At 59.2% G+C, this 17,258-nt stretch overlaps 1 protein-coding gene across 1 annotated transcript in view; it reads left to right on the forward strand.

Annotated features, from left to right (window-relative positions):
• The window catches only part of LOC121278118 (dynein heavy chain 8, axonemal-like), a 2,067,071-nt gene that overhangs the window by 2,009,919 nt on the left and 39,894 nt on the right, over window positions 1–17,258 (forward strand). The window contains 1 exon segment of the mRNA XM_041188205.1: window positions 563–719. Coding sequence (XP_041044139.1) covers window positions 563–719 — 157 coding nt within the window.

Here is a 17,258-nt window from a genome sequence, read left to right on the forward strand (position 1 = left end):
GGAACTATACTATGATGTGAAAATAACCGAAAGCAAGCAATTTAGAAAGACCCAAAAATTGAGACTTTTTTTTCATCCTTTACCCTCTCTTGAAGCCATGGACTTCTTGATGTTCCGTTTCATGGATGCAAGTTATCTATTGATCTCCTGTCTGAATTTTCATGTGAAACTAATCAGTGGAGCTCAGCAGCTATTTTCACAGACAACACCAATTTTGTTCTTATCCAGATCTACTTCTGTGCCCTTCCAGCAGAAATCATTGGATAGCAATCTAAGATAGGAACCTAAACCAGTTGTCTGCTGTCCAATCAGCAGACACTGAGGCTAATTTTCATTTCCCTAGCAATGCCTTTCCTGAGGTTGGCTAACTCCGCATAGACTAGAGATTACACTTGTGAACTTCATTAAATGATTTAGTTACTGACTTAACCAATGGAGTCCTCAGAGCAGCCAACAGGAGATCTGCACTGTGCTAGAAAACCCAAACCAATTGATAGCTTCTAGAAAAGTGCATTCTCAAGTTTTAAAAGATCCTCTGCATTTATTGTCCTCTTTCCTTCAGGTACCAAAGTAACACTGCGGCTGAAATTCTCAACACTATTACCAATATCCAGCCAAAGGAAAGTTCTGGAAGAGGAGGAGAGACCCGAGAGGCCAGTGTCTTTAAACTGTCTGACAGTATGCTGAAAAAACTGCCCCCAGATTATTTGGCACATGAGGTACTTCACTATTATGGATTAAACAATATGACAGGGGACACAGAACTCTATCCATATGTGGCCTCTCAAAGGCAAGTCTTTAGTGTCGCTGATGTGGGTAAGCCTCCTTGGAAGGCTAGAAAATAAATAGCTTTTGGGGATCCTCTGTTGAATCTCATAATGCTAAAATTATCATAAAATTGTTGCAATTAATGTCCTAGCGATCAGTCCTACAACAGATAGTCGTCGAATGCTGTTAGCTCCAACCTGTTATCATTTGGGGATTTTTGATTGTCTCAAGGAGGTTTTCAAATTCAGAAATTCTTCCTTAAATATGCACGTGTATGACTGTCAGTTTATGGGGTAATTTCCAACAAATAAGGCACAGCATTCCCTTCTCAGCATTTGCTACTTCCAGTTCAGGGTTCTTGAGCAATTCACCTGCAGTGCAGGAATTGGTGAACTCCAGCTCCACAGCAATTGCATGTCATTAATTAATGAGATTAAAGAAGAATGCTTCAACTTCATTGCTTAAGGACTCAGCCTCCCATTCCATAAACAAAAGCTTTCAGCCCTTAAATTGCTCTCAGCATGGTATCTTAACTTGATTTTAATTAAGATTATCTGAACTTGAATTGATAGTGGTTACATGTGACTTTCTTCCTAGAACATCCATTTGCGTGGTTCCTTAATTGTCCAGATGACTCCTTGTTGGTAATTTTAGCTACTCAGTCCGTGGAAGAGGTGAAATTCTCACTCCATTCCCATTCTGTTTAAATTCGAACATGCCTGATTTACATGGCAATTGAAGAGTGCACTTAAGACATTCATGCAAAACAGGTTCCTAATCTGTAAACTGGACATCAAATCATTTGAAGCTGGAAGTCAGTGGACAGCAAGAACTTGGTCTGAAGATCAAACAGAAAAGGAAGTTTAAAAGATGCCTTCTACACACAGAAAGTGGAGGTACACACGTCCCCCCCTGCACCTCCCTTCTTGAGCCATTGACCAACGTTCCCCTATTCCATACTTACCTTCAGTGTGGCAGATGTTCCCTGAACTGCTTGACTTTCTGCCACTTCCCCTGACTTTCTATCCCTTTTGAACAGACAATATGGCGAGAAGGCCAAAAATCGGTTTCACGACGTCGTGAAACCAGTTTGCAATCGTCCGCTCAGCCCATCGATCACGGGCCACACTTCCTGCCATCAGACACTGCAGGATTCCGAACCACCTGTCTGATTTTCGCATTCTACGCGCACGCGCTGTGAGGCCTTAAGAACAACCCGGACATTTAAGATTGTCAGACACTGGGAGCTTCATGGTAATATATCTGCATATGATAATAGGGCCAGCCCACCATAATCATCCAGCCCCCCACCCCGACTCCTGACTGGATCATTCAGCATTCATCAGGTGTGCACTTAGCAGGCTGCACTTTGAGGGGAACTCGGAGGTGTGTACACAGTAACATTGCACAGCGCTCGGGATGTCTGTTAGATTTCAAGATTCAGGCACGCTGGAAGCATGGGAGCAAGAGCTACACTACACCTGATGTGACTTGGGGAAAGGGCTGCCCTGTGGTTGAGGCGGTTTGGAGGAGATGGGGGAAAGGGCTACCCTGTGGTTGAGGCGTGTTGGGGGGTGGGGAGGAGGGCAGCCCTGTGTTTCAGACGTGTTGGAGGAGGACAGGCAAGTGCTGCCCTGTGGTTGAGGTAGGTTGGGGGAGAAGGGGGGAAGGACTGCACCTGTGGTTGAGGCGTGTTGGAAGAGGGGGGAAGGGCTGCCCTGTGGTTGAGGCGGTTTGGAGGAGATGGGGGAAAGGGCTACCCTGTGGTTGAGGCGTGTTGGGGGGTGGGGGGGGAGGGCAGCCCTGTGTTTCAGACGTGTTGGAGGAGGACGGGGAAGTGCTGTCCTGTGGTTGAGGTAGGTTGGGGGAGAAGGGGGGAAGGACTGCACCTGTGGTTGAGGCGTGTTGGAAGAGGGGGGAAGGGCTGCCCTGTGGTTGAGGCGGTTTGGAGGAGATGGGGGAAAGGGCTACCCTGTGGTTGAGGCGTGTTGCGGGGTGGGGGGGGAGGGCAGCCCTGTGTTTCAGACGTGTTGGAGGAGGACGGGGAAGTGCTGCCCTATGGTTGAGGCAGGGTGGGGGAGAAGGGGGGAAGGACTGCACTGTGGTTGAGGTGGGTTGGAAGAGGGGGGAAGGGCTGCCCTGTGGTTGAGGCGGTTTGGAGGAGATGGGGGAAAGGGCTACCCTGTGGTTGAGGCGTGTTGGGGGGTGGGGGGGGAGGGCAGCCCTGTGTTTCAGACCTGTTGGAGGAGGACGGGGAAGTGCTGCCCTATGGTTGAGGCAGGGTGGGGGAGAAGGGGGGAAGGACTGCACTGTGGTTGAGGTGGGTTGGAAGAGGGGGGAAGGGCTGCCCTGTGGTTGAGGCGGTTTGGAGGAGATGGGGGAAAGGGCTACCCTGTGGTTGAGGCGTGTTGGGGGGTGGGGGGGGAGGGCAGCCCTGTGTTTCAGACGTGTTGGAGGAGGACGGGGAAGTGCTGCCCTGTGGTTGAGGTAGGTTGGGGGAGAAGGGGGGAAGGACTGCACCTGTGGTTGAGGCGTGTTGGAAGAGGGGGGAAGGGCTGCCCTGTGGTTGAGGCGGTTTGGAGGAGATGGGGGAAAGGGCTACCCTGTGGTTGAGGCGTGTTGGGGGGTGGGGAGGAGGGCAGCCCTGTGTTTCAGACGTGTTGGAGGAGGACGGGGAAGTGCTGCCCTGTGGTTGAGGCAGGTTGGAGGAGAAGGGGGGAAGGACTGCACCTGTGGTTGAGGTGGGTTGGAGGAGATGGGTGGATGGGCTGCCCTGTTGTTGAGGCGGGTTGGAGGAGAAGGGGGGAAGGACTGCACTGTGGTTGAGGTGGGTTGGAGGAGATGGGTGGATGGGCTGCCCTGTTGTTGAGGCGGGTTGGGTGGGTGGGAATGGCTGTCCAGTGTTTGACATGTGTTGGAGGTGGGGGGGGGGAAGGGCTGCCATGTGGTTGAGGCATGTAGGAGAAGGGAGGAAGGGCTGCCCTGTGGTTGAGGCGTGTTTGAGAAGGGGGGAAGGGCTGCCCTGTGGTTGAGGTATGTTGGAGGAGATGGGGGGAAGGGCTGCCCTGTGGTTAAGGTGTGTTGGGGGTGGGTGGGAAGGGCTGCCAGTGGTTGAGGCGTATTCGAGGAGGGGTGGGAATGGCTGCCCTGTGGTTGAGGCGTGTTGGAGGAGGGGAGTAAGGGTTGCCCTGTGGTTGAGGTGTGTTGGAGGAGAAAGAGTGAAGGGCTTCCCTCTGGTTGAGGCATGTTGGAGGAGGGAGGGGGGAAGGGCTGCCCTGTGGTTGAGGCATGTTGGAGGGTGGGGGGAAGGGCTGCCCCGTGGTTGAGTCATGTTGGAGGGAGGGGGGAAGGGCTGCCCTGTGGTTGAGGCATGTTGGAGGGTGGGGGGAAGGGCTGCCCTGTGGTTGAGTCATGTTGGAGGGGGGGGGAAGGGCTGCCCTGTGATTGACGCGTGTTGGAAGGGGTAGAGGGCTGCCCTGTTGTTGAGGCGTGTTGGAGGAGAGGGGAAGGGCTGCCCTGTTGTTGAGGCGTGTTGGAGGAGGGGGGAAGGGCTGCCCTGTGGTTGAGGCATTTTGGAGGAGGGGGGGAAAAGGTTAACCTGTGGTTGAGGTGTGTTTGAGGAGGGGGTGTGGACGGGCTGCCCTGTTGTTGAGGTGTGTTGGAGGAGGGGGGAAGGGCTGCCCTGTTGTTGAGGCATGTTGGAGGAGGAGGGAGGAATGGCTGCCCTGTGTTTGAGGCGTGTTGGAGGAGGAAGGGAAGGGCTGCCCTGTGTTTGAGGCGTGTTGGAGGAGGGGGGAGGAATGGCTGCCCTGTGTTTGAGGTGTGTTGGAGGAGGGAGGGAAGGGCTGCCATGTAGTTGAGGTGTGTTGGAGGAGGGGTGAAGGGCTGACCTATGGTTGAGGCGTGTTGGAGGAGGAGGGAGGAATGGCTGCCCTGTGTTTGAGGCGTGTTGGAGGAGAGGGAAGGGCTGCCATGTAGTTGAGGCGTGTTGGAGGAGGGGTGAAGGGCTGACCTATGGTTGAGACGTGTTGGTGGAAATGGAGGGACAGCTGCCATGTGGTTGAGGCATGTTGGAGGAAGAGGAAAGGGCTGCACTGTGGTTGAGGTGGTTTGAAGGGGTGGGAATGGCTGCCCTGTGCTTGAGGCATTTTGGAGGAGGAGGGAGGAATGGCTGCCCTGTGCTTGAGGCGTGTTGGGGGGGGGAAGGGCTGCCCTGTGGTTGAGTTGTGTTGGAGGAGGAAGGGTGGAAGGGCTGCACTGTTGTTGAGTTGTGTTGGAGAAGGAAGGGTGGAAGGGCTGCACTGGGGTTGAGTTGTGTTGGAGGAGGAAGGGTGGAAGGGCTGCACTGGGGTTGAGTTGTGTTGGAGGAGGAAGGGTGGAAGGGCTGCACTGTGGTTGAGTTGTGTTGGAGGAGGAAGGGTGGAAGGGCTGCCCTGTGGTTGAGTTGTGTTGGAGGAGGAAGGGTGGAAGGGCTGCCCTGTGGTTGAGTTGTGTTGGAGGAGGAAGGGTGGAAGGGCTGCCCTGTGGTTGAGTTGTGTTGGAGGAGGAAGGGTGGAAGGGCTGCCCTGTGGTTGAGTTGTGTTGGAGGAGGAAGGGTGGAAGGGCTGCACTGGGGTTGAGTTGTGTTGGAGGAGGAAGGGTGGAAGGGCTGCCCTGTGGTTGAGTTGTGTTGGAGGAGGAAGGGTGGAAGGGCTGCACTGGGATTGAGTTGTGTTGGAGGAGGAAGGGTGGAAGGGCTGCACTGGGGTTGAGTTGTGTTGGAGGAGGAAGGGTGGAAGGGCTGCCCTGTGGTTGAGTTGTGTTGGAGGAGGAAGGGTGGAAGGGCTGCACTGGGGTTGAGTTGTGTTGGAGGAGGAAGGGTGGAAGGGCTGCACTGGGGTTGAGTTGTGTTGGAGGAGGAAGGGTGGAAGGGCTGCACTGGGATTGAGTTGTGTTGGAGGAGGAAGAGTGGAAGGGCTGCCCTGTGGTTGAGTTGTGTTGGAGGAGGAAGGGTGGAAGGGCTGCACTGTGGTTGAGTTGTGTTGGAGGAGGAAGGGTGGAAGGGCTGCACTGGGGTTGAGTTGTGTTGGAGGAGGAAGGGTGGAAGGGCTGCCCTGTGGTTGAGTTGTGTTGGAGGAGGAAGGGTGGAAGGGCTGCCCTGTGGTTGAGTTGTGTTGGAGGAGAAAGGGTGGAAGGGCTGCCCTGTGGTTGAGTTGTGTTGGAGGAGGAAGGGTGGAAGGGCTGCCCTGTGGTTGAGTTGTGTTGGAGGAGGAAGGGTGGAAGGGCTGCACTGGGGTTGAGTTGTGTTGGAGGAGGAAGGGTGGAAGGGCTGCACTGGGGTTGAGTTGTGTTGGAGGAGGAAGGGTGGAAGGGCTGCACTGGGGTTGAGTTGTGTTGGAGGAGGAAGGGTGGAAGGGCTGCCCTGGGGTTGAGTTGTGTTGGAGGAGGAAGGGTGGAAGGGCTGCCCTGTGGTTGAGTTGTGTTGGAGGAGGAAGGGTGGAAGGGCTGCCCTGTGGTTGAGTTGTGTTGGAGGAGGAAGGGTGGAAGGGCTGCCCTGTGGTTGAGTTGTGTTGGAGGAGGAAGGGTGGAAGGGCTGCCCTGTGGTTGAGTTGTGTTGGAGGAGGAAGGGTGGAAGGGCTGCCCTGTGGTTGAGTTGTGTTGGAGGAGGAAGGGTGGAAGGGCTGCCCTGTGGTTGAGTTGTGTTGGAGGAGGAAGGGTGGAAGGGCTGCCCTGTGGTTGAGTTGTGTTGGAGGAGGAAGGGTGGAAGGGCTGCCCTGTGGTTGAGTTGTGTTGGAGGAGGAAGGGTGGAAGGGCTGCACTGGGGTTGAGTTGTGTTGGAGGAGGAAGGGTGGAAGGGCTGCCCTGTGGTTGAGTTGTGTTGGAGGAGGAAGGGTGGAAGGGCTGCACTGGGGTTGAGTTGTGTTGGAGGAGGAAGGGTGGAAGGGCTGCCCTGTGGTTGAGTTGTGTTGGAGGAGGAAGGGTGGAAGGGCTGCCCTGTGGTTGAGTTGTGTTGGAGGAGGAAGGGTGGAAGGGCTGCACTGGGGTTGAGTTGTGTTGGAGGAGGAAGGGTGGAAGGGCTGCCCTGTGGTTGAGTTGTGTTGGAGGAGGAAGGGTGGAAGGGCTGCCCTGTAGTTGAGTTGTGTTGGAGGAGGAAGGGTGGAAGGGCTGCACTGGGGTTGAGTTGTGTTGGAGGAGGAAGGGTGGAAGGGCTGCCCTGTGGTTGAGTTGTGTTGGAGGAGGAAGGGTGGAAGGGCTGCACTGTTGTTGAGTTGTGTTGGAGGAGGAAGGGTGGAAGGGCTGCACTGGGGTTGAGTTGTGTTGGAGGAGGAAGGGTGGAAGGGCTGCACTGTTGTTGAGTTGTGTTGGAGGAGGAAGGGTGGAAGGGCTGCACTGGGGTTGAGTTGTGTTGGAGGAGGAAGGGTGGAAGGGCTGCACTGGGGTTGAGTTGTGTTGGAGGAGGAAGGGTGGAAGGGCTGCACTGTGGTTGAGTAGTGTTGGAGGAGGAAGGGTGGAAGGGCTGCACTGTGGTTGAGTTGTGTTGGAGGAGGAAGGGTGGAAGGGCTGCACTGGGGTTGAGTTGTGTTGGAGGAGGAAGGGTGGAACGGCTGCCCTGTGGTTGAGTTGTGTTGGAGGAGGAAGGGTGGAAGGGCTGCACTGTGGTTGAGTTGTGTTGGAGGAGGGGGGAATGACTGCCTGTAGTTGAGGCGTGTTGGAGGAGGGGGGTGGAAGGGCTGCCCTGTGGTTGAGTCGTGTTGGAGGAGGGGGGGTGGAAGGGCTGCCCTGTTGTTGAGGCATCTGGAGGAGGGGGAAGGGCAGCTGTGTGGTTGAGGCGGGTTGGAGGAGGAGTGAAGTGCTGCCTTGTGGTTGAGGCGTGTTGGAGGAGGGGGAAGGGCTGCCCTGTGGTTGAGGCGTGTTGGAGGAGGGGGAAGGGGTACCCTGCGATTGAGGCGTGTTGGCGGGGTTGGTAGGGCTGCCCTGTGCTTGTGGGGTGTTGGAGGAGGGGGGAAGGGCTACCCTGTGGTTGAGGCATGCTGGAGGAGGGGGGAAGGGCAGCTGTGTGGTTGAGGCGGGTTGGAGGAGGAGTGAAGTGCTGCCTTGTGGTTGAGGCGTGTTGGAGGAGGGGGAAGGGCTGCCCTGTGGTTGAGGCGTGTTGGAGGAGGGGGAAGGGGTACCCTGCGATTGAGGCGTGTTGGCGGGGTTGGTAGGGCTGCCCTGTGCTTGTGGGGTGTTGGAGGAGGGGGGAAGGGCTACCCTGTGGTTGATGCATGTTGGAGGAGGGGGTAAGGGTTGCCCTGTTGTTGAGGCGTGTTTGGAGGAGGAGGGGGAAGGGCAGCCCTGTGGTTGAGGAGTGTTGGAGGAGGGGGGGGTGGAAGGGCTGCCCTGTTGTTTAGGTGTGTTGGAGGTGGCGGGCATGGCTGCCCTGTGGTTTTGGCGTGTTGTCGGAGGAGGGGGGAAGGGCTGCCCTGTGCTTGAGGGGTGTTGGAGGAGGGGTTGGGAAGGGCTGCCCTGTGGTTGATGCGTATTGGAGGAGGTGGGGAAGGGTTGCCCTTTGATTGAAGTGTGTTGTCGGAGGAGGGGTAAAGGGCTGCCCTGTGCTTGAGGGGTGTTGGGGGCGGGACGAGCTGCCCTAAGGCTGAGGCGTGTTGGAGAAGGGTTTGGGAAGGGCTGCACTGTGGCTGAGGCATGTTGGAGGAGGGGTAAAGGGCTGCCCTGTGGTTGAGGCGTGTTAGAGGAGGAGGTTTGAAGGGCTTCCCTGTGGTTGAGGCGTGTAGGATGAGGGGGGAATGGCTGACCTGTGGTTGAGGCGTGTTCGAAGGGGGGGGGAAGGGCTGCACTGTGGCTGAGGCATGTTGGAGGAGGGGCGAAGGGCTGCCCTGTGGTTGAGGCGTGTTAGAGGAGGAGGTTTGAAGGGCTTCCCTGTGGTTGAGGCGTGTAGGATGAGGGGGGAATGGCTGACCTGTGGTTGAGGCGTGTTCGAAGGGGGGGGTAAGGACTGCCCTGTGGTTGAGGCGTGTAGGATGAGGGGGGAATGGCTGACCTGTGGTTGAGGCGTGTTCGAAGGGGGGGGTAAGGACTGCCCTGTGGTTGAGGCGTGTAGGATGAGGGGGGAATGGCTGACCTGTGGTTGAGGCGTGTTCGAAGGGGGGGGTAAGGACTGCCCTATGGCTGAGGCGTGTAGGAGGACGAGGGGTGAAGGGCTGCCTTGTGATTGAGGCGAGGGGGGGGGGGCTGCGGGCTGCCCTGTGGTTGAGGTGTGTTGGAGGAGTGGAGAAGGGCTTCACTGTGGTTGAGGCATGTTGGAGGAGGCGGGAATGACTGCCCCGTAGTTGAGGCGTGTTGGAGGAGCGGAGAAGGGCTGCCCTGTAGTTGAGGCATGTTGGAGGAGCAGGGGGGAAGGGCTGCCCTGTGGTTGAGGCGTTTTGGAGGAAGGGGGTGGAAGGGCTGCCCTGTTGTTGCAATGTGTTGGGGGCGGGAAGGGCTACCCTATGGCTGAGGCGTGTTGGAGGAGTGGGGGGGAATGGCTGCCCTGTAGTCGAGGCGTGTTGGAGGAGGAGGGGTGAAGGGCTGCCTTGTGGTTGAGGCATGTTAGAGGGGGGAGGAGAGGGGGGCTCCCCTGTAGTTTTGGTATGTTGTCGGAGGAGGGGTAAAGCACTGCCTTGTGGTTGAGGTATGTTGGGGGGTGGGAGGGAAGGGCTGCCCTGTGTTTGAGGCATGTTGGAGGAGGAGGGGGGAAAGGCTTCCCTCTGTTTGAGGTGTGTTGGAGGAGATGGGGGGAAGTGCTGCCCTCTTGTTGAGGCGTGTTGCAGGTGGGAGAGATGGGCTGCCCTATTGTTGATGCGTGTTGGAGGAGGGGGGGGTAATGGCTGCCCTTTGGTTGAGGTGCGTTGGAGGAGGGGGGAAGGGCTGCCCTGTGCTTGAGGGGTGTTGGAGGAGGGGTTGGGAAGGGCTGCACTGTGGCTGAGGCGTGTTGGAGGAGGGGGTTTGAAGGGCTTCACTGTGGTTGAGGCATGTTGGAGGAGGAGGGGAGAAGGGCTGCCCTGTGGCTGAGGCGTGTTGGAGGAGGGGGTTTGAAGGGCTTCACTGTGGTTGAGGCATGTTGGAGGAGGAGGGGAGAAGGGCTGCCCTGTGGTTGAGGTATGTTGGAGGAGGGGAGAAGGGCTGCCCTGTGGTTGAGGCATGTTGGAGGAGGGGAGAAGGGCTGCCCTGTGGTTGAGGCGTGTTGGAGGAGGGGAGAAGGACTGCCCTGTGGTTGAGGCGTGTTGAAGGAAGGGGAATGACTGACCTGTGGTTGAGGCGTGTTCGAATGAGGGGTAAGGACTGCCCTGCGGTTGAGGCGTGTTGGAGGAGGGGGCAAGGGCTGCCCTGTAGTAGACGTTTGTTGGAGGAGGAAGTGGGGGGAAGGGCTGCCCTGTGGTTGAGGCGTGTTGGAGGAGGGAGTGGGGGGAAGGGCTGCCCTGTGGTTGAGGCGTGTTGGAGGAGGCGGCAATGACTGCCCTGTGGTTGAGGCATGTTGGAGGAGGGGGGAAGGGCTGCCCTGTGGTTGAGGCATGTTTGGAGGAGAAGAGGGGAAGGGGCACCCTGTTGTTGAGGCGTGTTGGAGGAGAAGAGGAGAACGGGTGCCCTGTTGTTGAGGCATGTTGGAGCAGGTGCGGGATGGGCTGCCCTATGGTTGAGGCATGTTGGAGGAGGGGTCAGGCCTGCCCCGTGGTTGAGGTGCATTGGAGGAGGGGGGAAGGGCTGCACTGTATTTGAGGTGTGTTGGAGGAGGAGTGAAGCGCTGCCCTGTGGTTGAGGTGTGTTGGAGGAGGCGGGAATGACTGCCCTGTGGTTGAGGTGTGTTGGAGGAGGGGGGGAAGGGCTGCCCTGTAGTTGAGGTGTGTTGGCGGTGGGGTGAGGGCTGTCCCGTGTTTGGGGTGTGTTGGGGGGGTTGGTGGGGTGGGGGGGGGGGGTGGGGGGGCGCTGCCCTGTGGTTGAGTTGTGTTGGAGGAGGGGTGGGAAGGGCTACCCTGTGGTTGAGGCGTGTTGGGGGCGGGGAGGGCTGCTCTGTGGTTGAGGGGTGTTGGAGGAGGGGGGTGAAGGTTGCCCTGTTGTTGAGGCGTGTTTGGAGGAGGAGCGGGAAGGGCTGACCTGTGGTTGAGGAATGTTGGAGGAGGGCGGAAGGGCAGCCCTGTGGTTGAAGTGTGTTGTCGGAGGAGGGGTAAAGGGCTGTCCTGTGCTTGAGGGGTGTTGGAGGAGGGTTTGGGAAGGGCTGCCCTGTGGCTGAGGCGTGTTGGAGGGCTTCGCTGTGGTTGAGGCATGTTGGAGGACGGGAGAAGGGCTGCCCTGTGTTGAGGCGTGTAGGATGAGGGGAGAAGGGCTGCCCTGTGTTGAGGCGTGTTGGAGGGCTTCGCTGTGGTTGAGGCGTGTTGGAGGAGGGGTCAGGCCTGCCCTGTGCCCTGTGGTTGAGGTGCGTTGGAGGAGGGGGTAAGGGCTGCTGTGTGTTTGAGGCGGGTTGGAGGAGGAGTGAAGTGCTGCCTTGTGGTTGAGGCGTGTTGGAGGAGGCGGGAATGACTGCCCTGTGGTTGAGGCATGCTGGAGGGGGTGGGGAAGGGCAGCTGTGTGGTTGATGCATGTTGGAGGAGGGGGTAAGGGTTGCCCTGTTGTTGAGGCGTGTTTGGAGGAGGAGGGGGAAGGGCAGCCCTGTGGTTGAGGAGTGTTGGAGGAGGGGGGGGTGGAAGGGCTGCCCTGTTGTTTAGGTGTGTTGGAGGTGGGGGGCATGGCTGCCCTGTGGATTTGGCGTGTTGTCGGAGGAGGAGGGAAGGGCTGCCCTGTGCTTGAGGGGTGTTGGAGGAGGGGTTGGGAAGGGCTGCCCTGTGGTTGAAGTGTGTTGTCGGAGGAGGGGTAAAGGGCTGCCCTGTGCTTGAGGCGTGTTAGAGGAGGAGGTTTGAAGGGCTTCCCTGTGGTTGAGGCGTGTAGGATGAGGGGGGAATGGCTGACCTGTGGTTGAGGCGTTTTGGAGGAGGCGGGAATGACCGCCCTGTGGTTGAGGCATGTAGGATGAGGGGGGAATGGCTGACCTGTGGTTGAGGCGTGTTGGAGGAGGGAGGGGGGAAAGGCTGCCCTGTGGTTGAGGCGTTTTGGAGGAGGCGGGAATGACCGCCCTGTGGTTGAGGCATGTAGGATGAGGGGGGAATGGCTGACCTGTGGTTGAGGCGTGTTGGAGGAGGGGGAAGGGCTGCCCTGTGGTTGAGGCGTGTTGGAGGAGGGAGAAGGGCTGTCCTGTGGTTGAGGCGTGTTGGAGGAGGGGGGTGGAAGGGCTGCCCTGTTGTTGAGGGGGAAGGGGTGCCCTGTGATTGAGGCGTGTTGGCGGGGTTGGTAGGGCTGCCCTGTGCTTGTGGGGTATTGGAGGAGGGGGGAAGGGCTGCCCTGTGGTTGAGGCATGCTGGAGGGGGTGGGGAAGGGCAGCTGTGTGGTTGAAGTGTGTTGTCGGAGGAGGGTAAAGTGCTGCCCTGTGCTTGAGGCGTGTTGGGGATGGGAAGAGCTGCCCTATGGCTGAGGCGTGTTGGAAGGGAAGTGGGGAAGGGGTGCCCTGTTGTGGAGGCATGTTGGAGGAGGTGGGGGACAGGCTGCCCTGTGGTTGAGGCGTGTTGGAGGAGGGGGGTTGAAGGGCTTCGCTGTGTTTGAGGCATATTGGAGGAGGGAGGGGGGGAACAGCTGCCCTGTGGTTGAGGTGTGTTGGAGGAGGGGAGAAGGACTGCCCTGTGCTTGAGGATTGTTGGAGGTGGGGTGAGGGCTGCCCTGTGGTTGAGGCGTGTTGGAGGAGGGGCGTTGAAGGCCTTCGCTGTGTTTGAGGCGTGTTGGAGGAGGGGAGAAGTGCTGACCTGTGGTTGAGGAGTGTTGGAGGAGGGGGGAAAGGGTTGCCCTGTGGTTGAAGTGTGTTGTCGGAGGAGGGGTAAAGGACTGCCCTGTGCTTGAGGCGTGTTGGGGGCGGGAAGAGCTGCCCTATGGCTGAGGCGTGTTGGAGAAGGGGTTGGGAAGGGCTGCCCTGTGGCTGAGTCGTGTTGGAGGAGGGGGGTTGAAGGGCTTCGCTGTGGTTGAGCTGTGATGGAGGAAGGAGGGGGGAAGGGCTACCCTGTGGTTGATGCGTGTTGGAGGAGTGGGGGAGAAGGGCAGCCCTGTGCTGGAGGTGTGTTGGGGGCGGGGAGGGCTACCCTATGGCTGAGGCGGATTGGACGAGGGGGGGGAATGGCTGCCCTGTGGTTGAGGCTTGTTGGAGGAGGGAGTGGGGGGGAAGGGCTGCCCTGCAGTCGAGTCGTGTTGGAGGAGGAGGGGTGAAGGGTTGCCCTGTGGTTGAGGCGTGTTGGCGGGGTTGGTAGGGCTGCCCTGTGCTTGTGGGGTGTTGGAGGAGGGGGGAAGGGCTGCCCTGTGGTTGAGGCATGCTGGAGGGGGTGGGGAAGGGCAGCTGTGTGGTTGAAGTGTGTTGTCGGAGGAGGGTAAAGTGCTGCCCTGTGCTTGAGGCGTGTTGGGGATGGGAAGAGCTGCCCTATGGCTGAGGCGTGTTGGAAGGGAAGTGGGGAAGGGGTGCCCTGTTGTGGAGGCATGTTGGAGGAGGTGGGGGACAGGCTGCCCTGTGGTTGAGGCGTGTTGGAGGAGGGGGGTTGAAGGGCTTCGCTGTGTTTGAGGCATATTGGAGGAGGGAGGGGGGGAACAGCTGCCCTGTGGTTGAGGTGTGTTGGAGGAGGGGAGAAGGACTGCCCTGTGCTTGAGGATTGTTGGAGGTGGGGTGAGGGCTGCCCTGTGGTTGAGGCGTGTTGGAGGAGGGGCGTTGAAGGCCTTCGCTGTGTTTGAGGCGTGTTGGAGGAGGGGAGAAGTGCTGACCTGTGGTTGAGGAGTGTTGGAGGAGGGGGGAAAGGGTTGCCCTGTGGTTGAAGTGTGTTGTCGGAGGAGGGGTAAAGGACTGCCCTGTGCTTGAGGCGTGTTGGGGGCGGGAAGAGCTGCCCTATGGCTGAGGCGTGTTGGAGAAGGGGTTGGGAAGGGCTGCCCTGTGGCTGAGTCGTGTTGGAGGAGGGGGGTTGAAGGGCTTCGCTGTGGTTGAGCTGTGATGGAGGAAGGAGGGGGGAAGGGCTACCCTGTGGTTGATGCGTGTTGGAGGAGTGGGGGAGAAGGGCAGCCCTGTGCTGGAGGTGTGTTGGGGGCGGGGAGGGCTACCCTATGGCTGAGGCGGATTGGACGAGGGGGGGGAATGGCTGCCCTGTGGTTGAGGCTTGTTGGAGGAGGGAGTGGGGGGGAAGGGCTGCCCTGCAGTCGAGTCGTGTTGGAGGAGGAGGGGTGAAGGGTTGCCCTGTGGTTGAGGCGTGTTGGAGGAGGCAGGAATGACTGCCCTATTGTTGAGGCGTGTTGGAGGAAGGGGGGAGCGAATGGCTGCCCTGTGGTTGAGGCGTGTTGGGGGGGGGGGTGGTGCGGACTGCCCTGTGGTTGAGGCATGTGGGAGGAGGGGGGAAGGGCTGCCCTGTGGTTGAGTGGTTGAGGCGTGTTGGAGGTGGGGTGAGGGTGCCCTGTGGTTGAGGCGTGTTGGAGGAGGGGGGAAGGGCTGCCCTGTTGTTGAGGCATGTTTGCAGAGGGGTAAGGGCTGCCCTGTGGTTGAGGCGGGTTGGAGGTGGGGGGCATGGCTGCCCTGTGGTTGAGGTGTGTTGGAGGAGGGAGTGGGTGAAGGGCTGCACTGTGGTTGAGGTGTGTTGGAGGAGGGGGGAAGGGCTGCCCTGTTGTTGAGGCGTGTTTGCAGAGGGGTAAGGGCTGCCCAGTGGTTGAGGCGTGTTGGAGGAGAGGGGAAGGGCTGCCCTGTGGTTGAGGCGGGTTGGAGGTGGGGGGCATGGCTGCCCTGTGGTTGAGGTGTGTTGGAGGAGGGAGTGGGTGAAGGGCTGCACTGTGGTTGAGGTGTGTTGGAAGAGGGGGGAAGGGCTGCCCTGTTGTTGAGGCGTGTTTGCAGAGGGGTAAGGGCTGCCCAGTGGTTGAGGCGTGTTGGAGGAGGAGGGGTGGAAGTGCTGCCCTGAGGTTGAGGCGTGTTGGAAGAGGAGGGGTGAAAGGGCTGCCCTATATTTGAGGCATGTTGGCGGTGGGGTGGGGGGAAGTGCTGCCCTGTGGTTGAGGCATGTTGGAGGAGGGGGTAGGGCTGCCCTGTGTTTGAGGCGTGTTGGCGGTGGGGTGGGGGGTAGGGCTGCCCTGTGGTTGAGGCGTGTTGGAGGAGGGGGTAGGGCTGCCCTGTGTTTGAGGCGTGTTGGAGGAGGGGGTAGGGCTGCCCTGTGTTTGAGGCGTGTTGGCGGTGGGGTGGGGGGTAGGGCTGCCCTGTGGTTGGGGCGTGTTGGAGGAGGGGGTAGGGCTGCCCTGTGGTTGAGGCGTGTGGGAGGAGGAGTGGGGAAAGGGTGCCCTGTGATTGAGGCGTTTTGGAGGAGGCGGGAATGACTGCCCTGTGGTTGAGGCGTGTTGGAGGAGGGGGGAAGGGCTGCCCTGTGGTTGAGGCGGGTTGGAGGAGAGGGGAAGGGCTGCCCTGTGGTTGAGGCGGGTTGGAGGTGGGGGGCATGGCTGCCCTGTTGTTGAGGTGTGTTGGAGGAGGGAGTGGGTGAAGGGCTGCACTGTGGTTGAGTTGTGTTGGAGGAGGGGGGAAGAGCTGCCCTGTTGTTGAGGCGTGTTTGCATAGGGGTAACGGCTGCCCAGTGGTTGAGGCGTGTTGGAGGAGGAGGGGTGGAAGTGCTGCCCTGAGGTTGAGGCGTGTTGGAGGAGGAGGGGTGAAAGGGCTGCCCTGTGGTTGACGCATGTTGGAGGAGGGGGGAAGGTCTGCCCTGTGGTTGAGGCGGGTTGGAGGAGGGGGGAAGGGCTGCCCTATGGTTGAGGCGGGTTGGAGGTGGGGGGCATGGCTGCCCTGTGGTTGAGGTGTGTTGGAGGAGGGAGTGGGTGAAGGGCTGCCCTGTAGTTGAGGCGTGTTGGAGGAAGGGGGTGGTAGGGCTGCCCCGTGGTTGAGGCGTGTTGGAGGGGGGGGCTAGGGCTGCCTAGTGGTTGAGGCGTGTGGGAGGAGGAGTGGGGAAAGGTGCCCTGTGGTTGAGGCGTTTTGGAGGAGGCTGGAATGACTGCCCTGTGGTTGAGGCATGTTGGAGGAGGGGGGAAGGGCTGCCCTGTGGTTGAGGCGGGTTGGAGGAGGGGGGGAGGGCTGCCCTGTGGTTGAGGCGGGTTGGAGGTGGGGGGCATGGCTGCCCTGTGGTTGAGGTGTGTTGGAGGAGGGAGTGGGTGAAGGGCTGCACTGTGGTTCAGGTGTGTTAGAGGAGGGGGGAATGACTGCCTGTAGTTGAGGCGTGTTGGAGGAGGAGGGGTGGAAGGGCTGCCCTGTAGTTGAGGCGTGTTGGAGGAGGGGGGTGGTAGGGCTGCCCAGTGGTTGAGGCGTGTTGGAGGAGGAGGGGTGGAAGGTCTGCCCTGTGGTTGAGGCATGTTGGAGGAGGGGGTAGGGCTGCCCAGTTGTTGAGGCGTGTTGGAGGAGGAGGCGTTGGAAGGTCTGCCCTGTGGTTGAGGTGTGTTGGAGGAGGGGGTAGGGCTGCCCAGTTGTTGAGGCGTGTTTGCAGAGGGGTAAGGGCTGCCCTGTGTTTGAGGCGTGTTGGAGGAGGAGGGAGGAATGGCTGCCCTGTTGTTGAGGTGTGTTGGAGGTGGGGGTGGGAAGGGCTGCCCTGTGGTTGAGGTGTGTTGGAGGGGGTGGGGTAATGGCTGCCCTGTGGTTGAGTTGTGTTGGAGGGGGTGGGGTAATGGCTGCCCTGTGATTGAGGCGTGTTGGAGGAGCGGGGGGAAAGCGCTGCCCTGTGGTTGAGGTGTGTTGGAGGTGGGGGTGGGAATGACTGCTCTGTGGTTGAAGTGTGTTGGAGGTGGGGGTGGGAATGGCTGCCCTGTGGTTGAGGTGTGTTGGAGGTGGGGGTGGGAATGGCTGCCCTGTGGTTGAGGTGTGTTGGAGGTGGGGGTGGGAATGGCTGCCCTGTGGTTGAGGTGTGTTGGAGGTGGGGGTGGGAAGGGCTGCCCTGTGGTTGAGGTGTGTTGGAGGGGGTGGGGAAGGGCTGCCCTGTGGTTGAGTTGTGTTGGAGGGGGTGGGGTAATGGCTGCCCTGTGGTTGAGGCGTGTTGGAGGGGGGGGGGGGGGGGTAATGGCTGCCCTGTGGTTGAGGCGTGTTGGAGGGGGGGGGGGTAATGGCTGCCCTGTTGTTGAGGCGTGTTGGAGGAGGCAGGATTGACTGCCCTGTAGTTGAGGTGTGTTGGAGGAGTGTGGGGGGAAGGGTTAGGGTTCCCCTGCACATTGTCTCTATTTAAATAATTGTCCAATACCCTCTTGAAAGCTTCAATCGAACCTGCCTCCACCATACTTCCAGGGAGTGCATTCCAAACCTTTCTACTCGCTGTGTGAAAAAGTTTTTTCTCACCTCGCATTTGCTTCTTTTGCAAAACACTTTAAAACTGTGCCCTTTGGTTCTCGATCTGTTTACGAGCAGGAACAGTTTCTGCCTA

The sequence above is a fragment of the Carcharodon carcharias genome, chromosome 5 (assembly GCF_017639515.1).
Source record: "Carcharodon carcharias isolate sCarCar2 chromosome 5, sCarCar2.pri, whole genome shotgun sequence".
Taxonomy (NCBI): Eukaryota; Metazoa; Chordata; class Chondrichthyes; order Lamniformes; family Lamnidae; genus Carcharodon; species Carcharodon carcharias.